This window comes from Hemitrygon akajei, chromosome 10 (genome assembly GCF_048418815.1).
Source record: "Hemitrygon akajei chromosome 10, sHemAka1.3, whole genome shotgun sequence".
In the NCBI taxonomy this organism is placed as follows: domain Eukaryota; kingdom Metazoa; phylum Chordata; class Chondrichthyes; order Myliobatiformes; family Dasyatidae; genus Hemitrygon; species Hemitrygon akajei.
In genome coordinates, this window is record NC_133133.1 from 150,753,546 (window position 1) to 150,765,892 (window position 12,347).

General features: G+C 40.5%; 1 protein-coding gene across 1 annotated transcript in view; it reads right to left on the bottom strand.

Moving 5' to 3' along the window:
* The window catches only part of dennd11 (DENN domain containing 11), a 51,517-nt gene extending 39,725 nt beyond the window's left edge, over positions 1–11,792 (bottom strand). Inside the window, exons 1-3 of the mRNA XM_073059394.1 lie at positions 11,499–11,792; positions 5,697–5,796; positions 1,239–1,397 (exon numbers count right to left, since the gene is read on the bottom strand). Of these exons, the coding sequence (XP_072915495.1) occupies positions 1,239–1,397; positions 5,697–5,796; positions 11,499–11,733 (494 nt within the window). The 5' untranslated portion in view covers positions 11,734–11,792. The remainder of the gene's footprint in view (positions 1–1,238; positions 1,398–5,696; positions 5,797–11,498) is intronic.
* Positions 11,793–12,347: the final 555 nt, after the last annotated feature.

The following is a 12,347-nucleotide window of genomic DNA, read 5'->3' on the forward strand; positions in this document are numbered from 1 at the left end:
AAAATCCTTATAGATCCTTGCACCTGTTTGTGGTTTGCTTTTCTTGTAACCAAACAGCTTCTATTCAGAAGAGAAACTATTGAGAAAACTGAATTGTCAGTGTCTGAAGTTGCGCCATACATCTGTGACATTTGAGGAAACTTAGCACAGAGACTTGGAGAAATATTTACTACATTAGACACAAATATATCCCTGTGGTATTAAGTGATGGTCTGTTAATTAGCAAGGAGGAATATAGAAACTGGTTCCATGTAAACTAGCCTTTGAATGCACAGAACAACTCTTGTTGAAAAACATGCCCAAATAGAATGATGTTTAAAATAGCTTTGCTACTTACCAACAAGTTATCTTCCAAAGATTAACAGACAAGAATGATCTTTTTAATGAATGGGCAAACATAAAACTAATGTCTGACTGTAACACACAGAAAATACTAGTTTCTGAAAGGTGCAATGGTTTTCAGATGGGTAGAAATGCTGTGGAGCACTCAAATCTTGTATCTGCCTGGCAGCCCAGTCTCTATTAAACAAGCCTTTTCAATCCGGTCATCTGAAAGATAATTTCTTTGCAATTCTACAATGGAGACCATTTTGTTCGATGGTAAATTTTGACTTAACTGAACACCATTTTGTGGTAAAATGTTGAAACATAATACTGATCTTACTGTCTTAAAAGTACAATCGACAGAAAGTATTGCACAACAGTCAGCATTTTAGCAAGAAGCTAAGGCCTTTGAAGGAGAAATAGATGCTCAGTTGTAAGCACTGCCATGTTTGTTTTTCCCTCATATACTAAGGCAGTATGAAAATGGTTGCCTTCACCCTACAGGATAAGCCACAATCAGTCATAAAAGTAACTAACTGGTGAAAAGACAAGATGAACAGAACCAGGCACCCAAAATCATAAGCAAATGGCACAAGGGCAAAGTAAAGTGAAAACCCAATAACCGTCATTAGAGAGCAACATCAGCACAAATCAGGCAACAACAGCTTTTAATCTTTCTCTATAAAATCAAATCTATTGGTGTTGATTTGAACAACAATTACACCGAGAAGTACGAGTTAAAGAACATTGGGTTCCTGAGATGAATTATGAACACAAGTGGCACTTTTAAGAATCAGTAAGAGATCTTTAATACCTATTACCAGAGGAAATCTAATTAAAAAATTGCACTTTCACCCTTTAAGTGTTAAGCTGATTCATCACATATTAAGAGAAACTAGCATAAGAGCTCTCACCTGACCTGATTCTCCAGAAAATGCATGTATCTGTACAGAAGTGTATACGATGGGGAAAGAATTCCAACAGACTTCATTCGAGCACCTCGTTCCAGTTCACTCTCGACAGGCATGTTGGCAAAACATGCCATACCAAAGTAGTTACCTTTCCGAAAGTAGCTAGAAACATGAAATGATAGCTATTTGATTAGGAATACATAGGAACAGAAGTAGTATTTTACCTGTAAGCAGTACTCAGAGCTAGTCTATAGATAACAAAAATATACAATAAGGATAATAACCAGAGTTTATTTCAGGCTTCATTGACACAACTGACAGCTTCAATTCTGAAGCAGTTCAGTATTTGTAAACCAAGTACACCATTGGCTAGACCACAATTGAAGCGGGCTTTCCCAAGAGGCCATATTGACTAAAATACAATAGTAGATAATAAGCATGAGTGCCATTTGTCACTGATCAGTCTATGCTCAAATATCCGTCTTGCTGCACATAGATATAGATTGCTACATTTTCTGAGAAACTGCAGTTAGAATTCAACATTACACAATCAAAGGCAATTATACCCACCGTTAATCTTATGATTGAAGGAAGGATATTGACAAAGCAAGTTTGAAATGACAAAAATCTCCCAAAAAATTTTACTTTGATAAACACACAATATCCACCATTTTGTTGTTTTCCTTTCGATGTCAATGTGTAGTATTTTTACAAGGCACTCCATGTTTGGAATTCACCATTCTATCCAAGATTGGACCAAGGAACAAATTAGGCCTGGGCAGAGCGATCGCCAGAAAGTTCACCAGAACAGAGATGAACAGATACTGCTTTAAAAACATGCATTTGTCTAACAATTGAGAATAGACCAATTGGGCTGTGATTAACAAGGTTAATAAACTAATATGCCAATGTTAAATGAATAGAAGTGATTTAACTGTAATGAAGCAGCTTGTAGACAGGAATTGCAGATTACAAATGAATGCAATAGGACTGGCTGTGACATCTCTTAGCTGCACCTACTGCATTCTTATTTTGCAGTTTAGAACATGTAGTTCTGCGCTACTACTCCACCAAGTTGACACTCCATTTTAGATATATTCTTGGCATGACCTTCATTGAACTATGGTTGGTACCCTATCTTGATCAGGAGGGCAAAAGAAATAACAGACCAAAAAGTTATAGTGGAAAAGAAATCAGAGCTGATAGCACGCTGCACCTCCTGAATGCTCAGCTTTGCTGCTAGATCTGAGGCTATCCCATTTAGCCCAACAGTAATGCCAGAGATGATGCAGGGCACCTTGGGTAAAAACTGGACTTCCGTTTCCACAAGAACAGAAATACCAGAACTCGGCCAGTAAAGCAGCATATGTGGAAAGAAATTAAGTTACCAGTAGCATTACTACTGTCCCTACAAGGATTACTGTCAATGAAGAATCCAAAAATGAGATCAAATATGTTTACCCATTGTTATGGTTTCCTTCCCACCAACCTTTTAGCTCAGCAAAGGGGGAGCAAAGAAACAGCGGATGAACTTAATGAGTACTTTGTGTCAGTGTTTTCCTTGGAAGACACCAGCAGTATGCCAGAAATTTGATAGTATAAGGGGGCAGAAGTAATTGTCGTTGCTATTACTAAGGAGAATGTGCTTGGGAAACTTAAAGTCTGAAGGTAGATAAGTCACTTGGACCAGATGGACTACACCCTAGGGTTCTGAAGGAGGTAGCTGAAGAAATAATGGATGCATTAGTAATGATCTTTCAAGTATAACTAGATACTGAAATGGTTCCGGGGCATGGAACATGCAAAAGTAAGAACTGAAATATATAATATCAAGAACAAAGTCAGGCCACAAAAAAGGTAAAGGGTGGGCAACAAGGTAAGAGGAATATTAAAATTACAAAATTAAATGTAATAGAAGTAATACCTTGATTACAGGAAACCTTAACCTACATGTGGGATGCATGAATAAAATTTCCTGTAATAAAGAGGAAAATGAATTCATGGAACATTTCTAAGGTGTTTTTCTAGATCAATATATATATATATAGACAAAAAAAAACATGGGAAATGGTTACTTTGCATCTTGTTTTATGTATTGAGAAAGGGTTGATTAATGATCTTGTGCTGAAGGGCTTCTGAGAAGGAACAGCCACAACATGAGAGAATTTTACTTTGTTTGAAAGTTCAATGCAAAACTAAGGTTTTATATCAAAAGTTCATCATCATAGCTTGTCACACCAGACAGCCAGCCACTCTAGTGTTGTTTGGTTGATGTTGAGCAGGTCAGTGTCAGCTAAATCAGGTGAGAGTGAGCAGTAATGCAGAACGTGTTCAACGTTCTGCACCCTTTTGCCACACTCACAGGATTTGCTGGTCTTTAAACGCCACTTCACCATATTGTCTTCCGTCCTCACTCTGTTGTGAGTGCACCACTTCCGTCTGTCAAGCAGTGCCCCGTCTGGCAACATTTCTGTGCAGTCTTGCATTGTATTGTTTGGTGGGGTTCTGGCTTCTGCTTGTTGCCAGAGGTCAATCCTGTATGTTTGGGGGGACGTTCCGTGCGGTAGGTCCTCCACTGTAGCAAAGCTTTTCCTCGATTTTAGGTGGTTGGAAACTGGCACATGATGATGTAGTGGGTGCCGTAGATCCAAGTTCTGTTTACCTTTTTCAATTTTTGTTGTAGTGTGTCTTCGGATCTCTGGGGGAGCAATGCCTGCAAGTCTGTAAATGATGTTAAAGGGTGTGCGGCGCAGTGTGCCCGTGATTGTTCAGCAGGCTTTGTTAAGCAACAGGTCTATTTTCTTTGCATGGGGTGATCTGCCCCACACAGGTGCACAGTATTCTGCAGGTGTATAGCAGAGTGCTAGGGTAAAAGGACATCAAAAGTTAACCATGAAGGAACAAGGCTAGAAATGGAAGTACAGTACATTCTGAATAACTGAGCCATTGGTTAATCAGGACAGCTGTCTATTTGGGACAACTCTTAAAGAACAAAAACTAATCCAGAAAATAGTTGAGATTCCCTTTGTTTACTTGGGACACTATACCACTTAATTGGGACAGGAGACTGTTGACGAAGTTTCTATCTAGTGTCAGTTGCGTGCACTTGTGCGCCCATTAGAATACACCATGCTTGAGGAGAACAGTTTTTAAATAGTCAGTTGCATATGTTTGTGCTCAAAAAGTAATGATTTTGTCACTGATGGTTAGCAAGAAATAAGCAGTAAGATAATTCAGAACTGTTTTGCTCACTGCAGTTTCAAGCATTCAGGTTTGGAAATGCCAGAAATGGGCGGAAGTGAAATTGAAACACTTTCACTCCTTCGACAAGTTAAAGAACTACAAAGAATTTAAATGCATACAATTTTCTTGAATGTTATAATGAAAATGAAGATTTGGAGAATGCAAAGAGGAGAGATTGAGAATATTGAACTATATTCTCCAGCAGTTAGAAGAAAGAGATCTCAAAAAAAAAAAAAAAAATTTTAAAGGGTTTTACTGGCTAGTTGCAAAAAGCACATTTCTCCTGACTCAAGAACCTAGGACCAGGGGCAGTTTGAGAAAAAGAGGTAAACCACTTAAAACAGAAAGCGAAGGAAATGTCCACTGCAGAAGGCTGTGGAGACTCAGTCGTTCGTTCAAGATAGTTCAAAGGCAGTAAGAGAAATTGTGATACTGCTAGAAAAGTGGCATGAAGAAAATAGACCAGCAATTATTTTGAAGATTGGCAGAGAAGGCTTAGAGAAGCAGAACACATCCTGCTGTAATTCCATATGCCAACAGTGGTACTACCCAGTCATTCTCGTGATGAAAACTGAAGTTTCTCACTAACAATAAATCTTATGCCCTCATTTCCTGCTCTTCCAAGTCTTAACGAACACATAAGCATAAAACCATATCAGAGGTGAATCCCACCAAATGAGTCATCTTAAGCCGTTCCCACCATCAATGTCAGATTTTATTTGCTCAAGAACTAGCTATTTCAGGCAGATGTTAACTGGGTGGGTTTGGAGGAATGTCCCCAACAAGAATGGTAAAAATAGCCATTTCTGTACCAAATAGCACATTACTCAAATAGCTATGTGATTACAAAAGCAGCTTGCTTATAATCTGCATTTCCATCGTTATTTTTAATAATGTCAGCTCTTTATTTACAGATTGAACTGAAATTCTCGAACTGCCATGTTTGATTTAAAGTCATGTTTGTTGAACTATTGCTAGAGGCCTCTGGATTACATACTAATAATGTTACCACAGTGCATTACATTACCAACCAGAATACAAGTTTATAAACAAAATGGAAATCTGAAGTTCTTCCTACTGTTTTAATTCAAACTGGCACAATGTAAACATTTCACAAAGCCACCATTATGATTTACTGACTCCAAATGATGCATTTCATGTTATAAACCATGTTTACACAAGTTTACATCAGAAAATAAGAATCAGAAATCTCCTTACACAAAATCAGAGTTAATTCTGTGAGATCCACTCGCCATGGATTTAAATTCCACTCCTTCCAAGTCCACTTCTTGTGGCAAACGCCATTCAACAATGTTACCTGTGGAGAAAAATATTAACTATCAAGACAGCAGATTGAATTAATCACCTTACATCACAAATTTTGTCTTTTCCTTTCCAGCCTACAGAAAAACTTGAATTCATGGAAGGCAGTTACTTATTAATGATTTGTAAGCTCAATAATTACACTCATCTCCTTTAGCGCATCTTTGAGAGTAATTGTTCACACTGTGTTGGGAGTTAAAACACCTGAGAATGCCAAAAGTATGACAGTTACAACAGCAGAGATTTGACAACAATATTCATGTATCACTCTCCTTCTGTAGATAGGGTTAAAAATAAGAGCAGAAAAGAGCTAAAGCCTGTTAACAGAGTTCTTCAAATGTGTTATATTACATTGCAACCATCACACTTTCCAGAAATTAAAACAATACATATCATGGTTTGACAGTTATTAATTGTGTAAATAAAAACTAGCAGCTAAAGGCATCTACAAACTACTTTAACTGTTAATATTATTGTATTAATTTTACTTTAGGCCTGTATGTAATATATGTACAGTTTTACACTTTAGTCTCTGAGGAAAATTGTTTTATTCACCTGTACAATTGAATGACAAACTTGAACATGAAGGGCAATTCTCTTCAAAAGACCTTGATTGTATTTACAGCTATGGAGTTCTCTTAATCTAATTTACTACAGATCATAGAAACATAGAAAACCTTACAACACAATACAGGCCCTGAGGTCCACAAAGCTGTGCCGATCATGTCCCTACCTTAGAACTACCTATGCTTACCCATAGCCCTCTATTTTTCTAAGCTCCATGTATCCATCCAGGAGTCTCTTAAAAGACCCTATTGTTTCCACCTCCACCACCACTGCCAGCAGCCTATGCCACACATTCACCACTCTCTGCATAAAAAAAAACTTACCCCTGACATTTACTCTATACCTACTTCCGAGCACCTTAAAACTATGCCCTCTCGTGCTAACCATTTCAGCCCTGGGAAAAAGCCGCTGACTATCCACACGATCAATGCCTCTCATCACCTTGTATACCTCTATCAGGTCACCTCTCATCCTCCGTTGCTCCAAGGAGAAAAGGCCAAGTTCATTCAACCTATTCTCATAAGGCATGCTCCCCAATACAGGCAACATCCTTGTAAATCTCCACTGCACCCTTTCTATGGTTTCCCTGTCCTTCCTGTAGTGAGACGACCAAAACTGAGCACAGTACTCCAAGTGGGGTCTGACCAGGGTCCTATATAGCTGCAACATTAGCTCTCTGCACTTAAACTCAATCCCACGATTAAGGCCAATACACCGTATGCCTTCTTAGCACAGAGTCAACCTGCGTAGCAGCTTTAAGTGTCCTCTGGACTCGGACCCCAAGATCCCTCTGATCCTCCACACTGTAGATTGTACAGAAAAGATACATGAGGATGTTGCTGGGACTGGAGGGTTCGAGTTATAAGGAGAGCCTGGATACACTTGAGGCCTTTTTCATGGGAGCAAAAGAGGCCGAGTCCTGACCTTATCGGATTTTATAAAATCATGATGGAGCACAGAAGAGATAAACTGTTGCAATCTTTTTCCCAGGGTAGGGGAGTCTAAAACTAGAGGAAAGCAATTTAAAGAGGACCCTAGGAACAAGTTTATATGCAAGGAATTGCAAGGGAAGTGGTAGAGGCAAGTGCAATTACAATATTTAAAATACACTTGGACAGGTTCGAGTTATTGAAAAGGGTTAGAATGATATAGGCCAAATGTATGTAAATAGGCCAACCTCAGGAAGACAGCTTGATCAGTACAGACGAGACATAGAGCACATTTCTGTGCACTATGACTCCATAAGTAGTATCAACACAGCTCTCTACTTTTATAATTTACATTTCTATTATGCTGGTAGGGGTACATCCAGAGAATGCTTCCTGGCTTTATTGCTTTAATTGGCATAGAATTATCTTAAAACCTATTTGATATGTTCACAAATTCCTCCTACTTGAATCTGTAATTTGATTGAATTTGCATTTATATTGTACTTTCAATGCAAAATACATGGTAATACCTCACAATGAGCAAGCAACAAAACTCAGTAGGATGGTGGAAACAGAGTATGTCAGAACGATCTGAAGGAATCTAGCAAAAGCAGGAAACACATTGGCCAAGTTGATTTCCTCATTATTGAAGAACAGTGATGAAGTTGGTAAAAGGACATAATAGGTAGATACATAGATACTTTATTGATCCCAAAAGAAATTACAGTATCACAGTAGCATTGCAAGCGCACAGATATAAATATTACAAGTAGAAAGAATAAAAAAATATAAGTTACCACAAACAGTCTTACATGAGGAGGTCATCACTTCCCCGGCTGTAGGTTGACTCATTATAGAACCCAATGGCCGAAGGTAAGAATAACCTCATATTGTGCTCTTTGGAGCAGCGTATTTGTCCTAGTCTATTACTGAAAGTGCTCCTGTGTTCAGCCAAGGGGGCATGCAGAGGGTGAGAAACATTGTCCAGAACTGCCAGGACTTTTCATAGGGTCTTTTGTTCTACCACAGCCACCAGTGTGTTCCGTTTGACTCCTACAACAAAGCCAACCTTTCTAATCAGTGTATTGAGCTTGTTGGCATCACCCTCGCTGATGCCATTGCCCCAGTACACCATCCCAGAGAAGACTGTACTGGTGACAACAGACTGGTAGAACATGTGAAGAAGAGGCCTACATACTCTAAAGAACCGCAGTCTCCTCAGGAAGTAGAGGCAACTCTGGCCCTTCTTGTACACAGCCTCCGTGTTGCTGTTCCACTCAATTTTGTTCATCCAGGTGCACCCCCAGGTATTTGTAGGTCCTCACCACATCCATGTCCTCACCATCAATAGTAACAGGGAGCAGTGTGGGCTTAGCCTTCCTAAAGTTCATCACCATCTCCTTTATCTTATTAATGTTGAGCTGCAGATGATTCAGCTTGCACCATTCGACGAAGTCTCCACCAGGGCCCTGTAGTCATCCTCCTGTCCTCCCTTTATACACCCAACTATTGCTGAGTCATCAGAGAATTTCTGCAGATGACACGACTCGTGTTCTATCTAAAATCCAAGGTATACAGGATGAACAGGAAGGGAGCCAATACAGTCCCCTGTGGGGCCCCAGTGCTGCTTATAGCCATGTCTGACACACATCTCTGAAGCCACGCAAACTGTGGTCTGCCAGTCAGGTAGTCCATTATCCAGGATACAATGGAAGTGCCAATCTGTATGGAATGGAGCATTTCCCCCAGCAATGAGGGCTTTATGTTATTGAAGGCACTTGAGAAATTATATGTCAGTTGGAAATCTGGGGGGAGAAATAGTCGATTGAGTTCAATTTGGACAACAGATGAATTTTGCAAATCAAATGCAAGAGAAAAATATACAGCAAGTTGCAAGATCTTTAGGAACATTGGTGTACAGAGATCCTGATGTTAAAAGCCACAATTCTGTAAAAGTGGCAGTGGTAAAGAAGATATGCACCACACTTGTCTTCTTCACTCAGAGCACAGAGGAACAAAGTTGGGAAGTCATTTTTCAGCTGTACATAACTTTATTTTAGTCACATTTGTAGAAACGTATGCAGTTCTGGTCACTATACTATAGTGAGGCTTTGGAGAGGAAGCTACAGGTTCAACTGTCGATCCACTTTATTAGCTAGGAAAAATTGGACGAACTACTCGTTTTTTCTCTCTCTCTGCACACTGGGTGTTTGACAGTCTGTTCTTAATGGGTTCAACTGGGGTTCCTTTTTCGTGGCTGTCTGTAAGGAAGGAGTCAAATCTCAAGGTTGTATAAAGTATACATACTTTGATAATAAATTTACTTTGAATTTTGACTGTAAATTTGTTCCCACATTCCCTCTCAGTATTCCATGCCTCTGGAGCTGATGTACAATAAATCACATATTCAATAATTTTGATTTATTAGGGAGTTATAAACTTCATCCCTGAGCTCCAAAGTGGGTAAATGGATTAAATTCAAGCAACAGAGGAAGAAAAAATTCCAAGCACAATACTAAATCAATAATTAAGCCTGATTTCACAGTGGTCAAGGATACAAATAGAAAGCTAGTGGTGCAACAACCTCAATTAATTCTAGCTGCCCTTCAGGTCTGCCTCCGTGTTTCATATTACATGAAACAAATACAATTATTAGATTGAGGCCAAGGAGAAAAATAGGGACAAAATTCAGCAATTAAATATCATAGCAAGATATTTCAGCCTGAAACATTTACTCTTTATTCCTCTCCATAGATGCTGCCTGATGTGCCTCATCTGCTGAGTTCCTCCAGCATTTTGTGTGTGTTCTTTAATGAAGTTGTTGAAGTTCTATTACAAAATTAAATCCAAAACTAAATCTAAGTGAAAGAAGAAAACAGACGGATTAACAGTCTCAAAGGAGAAAATGTGCAGATGCTAAAAATCCGAGCAACACACACAAAATGCCGGAGGAACTCTGCATGCTAGGCTGTATCTAGGAAAAGAATACAGTCAACGTTTTAGGCCAAGACCCTCTCACTACATTAAGTATTATGACTGTAATGCAAATACCTTAATACATGAGATGTACTATTTATAAAACTGGCAGCCACTAACTTAACAGTAAAATTTGACTTTATTACAATGACAAATGATGGCAACAATAAACTTTCCCAAACAAGAGAAAATCTGCAGATGCTGGAAATCCGAGCAACACACACAAAATGCTGGAGAACTTCAGCATGCCAGGCAACATCTATAGAAAAAGAGTATAGTCAAAGTTTTGGGGTGAGACCCTTCATCATCCTTTCCCATTGAACTCCAGTCTGATTCATTAAATTAAGAACAAACAAAGCAATTGCTGCTACCAAGCACAGGAGTGGATCCAAGCCAAATCCAACTGACTTCTGTGCGGTATTTTCTTTTGGCAAAGGAAGATCACACGCCCAATCAGCGGTATGACCATATCACAATATTGCCCAATGCCACAGGACACGGTAACCCTGCATCCTGTTACTCAATTCTTACGCCTAACAAGCAACTCTTCTTCCCTTGAACACCATCCGTGCCTGTGCCAACACATATCTCTTTACTTCCCTATCAGAAACACCCTCTTCACTCCTTCTCAGAAGGAGGAAATGGTGAGGTAGGGTGGGAAACAAAAACTGCAAAGAGACAGAGGATTTCGGGTTGGCGTGTAGTGAAGACATTGGATACCCAGGCACTGGATTAGGATTCTAAGGATGGATCTACCCAGAAGGACGTGCAAAATTGATTCACTAAGTTGATTCCTAATGTGTCATGCATAGTGAGATTATGATCAGATAACAAACTGACACAATCTGGAGCGAAAGATAGATCTGCAGCTTTCAACATTTTTCGATAAGGGCAATCCAGCGAGACTGACAATCCAATTTTTCACAGGCTCATTCATATGAAGATAGAAAGTGCTATATAGTCATACTTACAACTTTAAAAAATCCTCCTACCACATCCAAGGCTCGAATCCTCTCCCCATATGCACAATACCAGCGCATCCCTTCAGATGCCAACCCTCCGGCACATCCCGCTCCCAAGCCTGCTTCCTCCCCACCTGAAAGCAGGTATCCCCTACAGGTGTTCCGTAAATTTCCCCTCCCTTCCACACGCCCCCGACCCTTTCGCGGCCATCTTCCTGCTGCTTGATGCAGCCATTTTAACGCGAAGACCCGGGCGGCCTCACCTGCTCTGGTGTCGAAAGTGACCACGAACACGGCGACCACCTGCTCCTCCTCTTCGCGCTCCGGGCCTCGGTGAACCGCCCGTGGACCGCCCGGTACCGGGCTCCATCCCTCGCCACTACCAACGATGCTGCGCGGTCCGGGTACCGCTTCTGATCCGCTGCCCAGACCCGGGCCGGCAGGGAAAGCGACGGCAGGACTTTCCTCGTATTCTAGGAGAGGGGTGCGGTCCGCCATCTCGGCTCGCCGCCGCGTCTCCCAGTCGCTCCGACCAAAGACTCGCCGCCTGCTGGGTTGCACCCGGAAACTGCCGCGGCCAACCGGACATGACGACAGGCCAAAGGCACCAGCACGCTACCATCTTGGGAAGGTCTCAGACTTACCTGCTCCAGCTCAGTTGGCTCAAATGGTCTGATCAAAAAGGGTGATTTGGCTTCTGATGAGACAAGGTAAACACAGAGTTCTTCAACATCATCCATGCTCTAAAAAAAATAGAAAAGGGTAGAAATACCCAGAGATATTTCCATATGTAGAAAGCGAAATAACCTTTATCTATGGACCAGGGAGTCCCAGAGGGAAGAACATGCTGAAAGGGGAAGATGTGTCTGGTATCTCAACCTTCTTTAATGTGGTAGATATTGCAGAGAATGATCTGTTGAATGCTGAGACCCATGGGATTGAAGCTAAGGACTGCGAAACACCATCCATGTTATTCAAGTTTGTTGTCAAGGGTATACATACCCTGGGTATAAATGCCATGGAAAATTAGCTTTTTGTAGCAGACCTGCTCTCCCCTGTGACACTAGTGCCTGACATCATTCCTCAGTGAGAGTTGCTGTGTGTGAAATTGT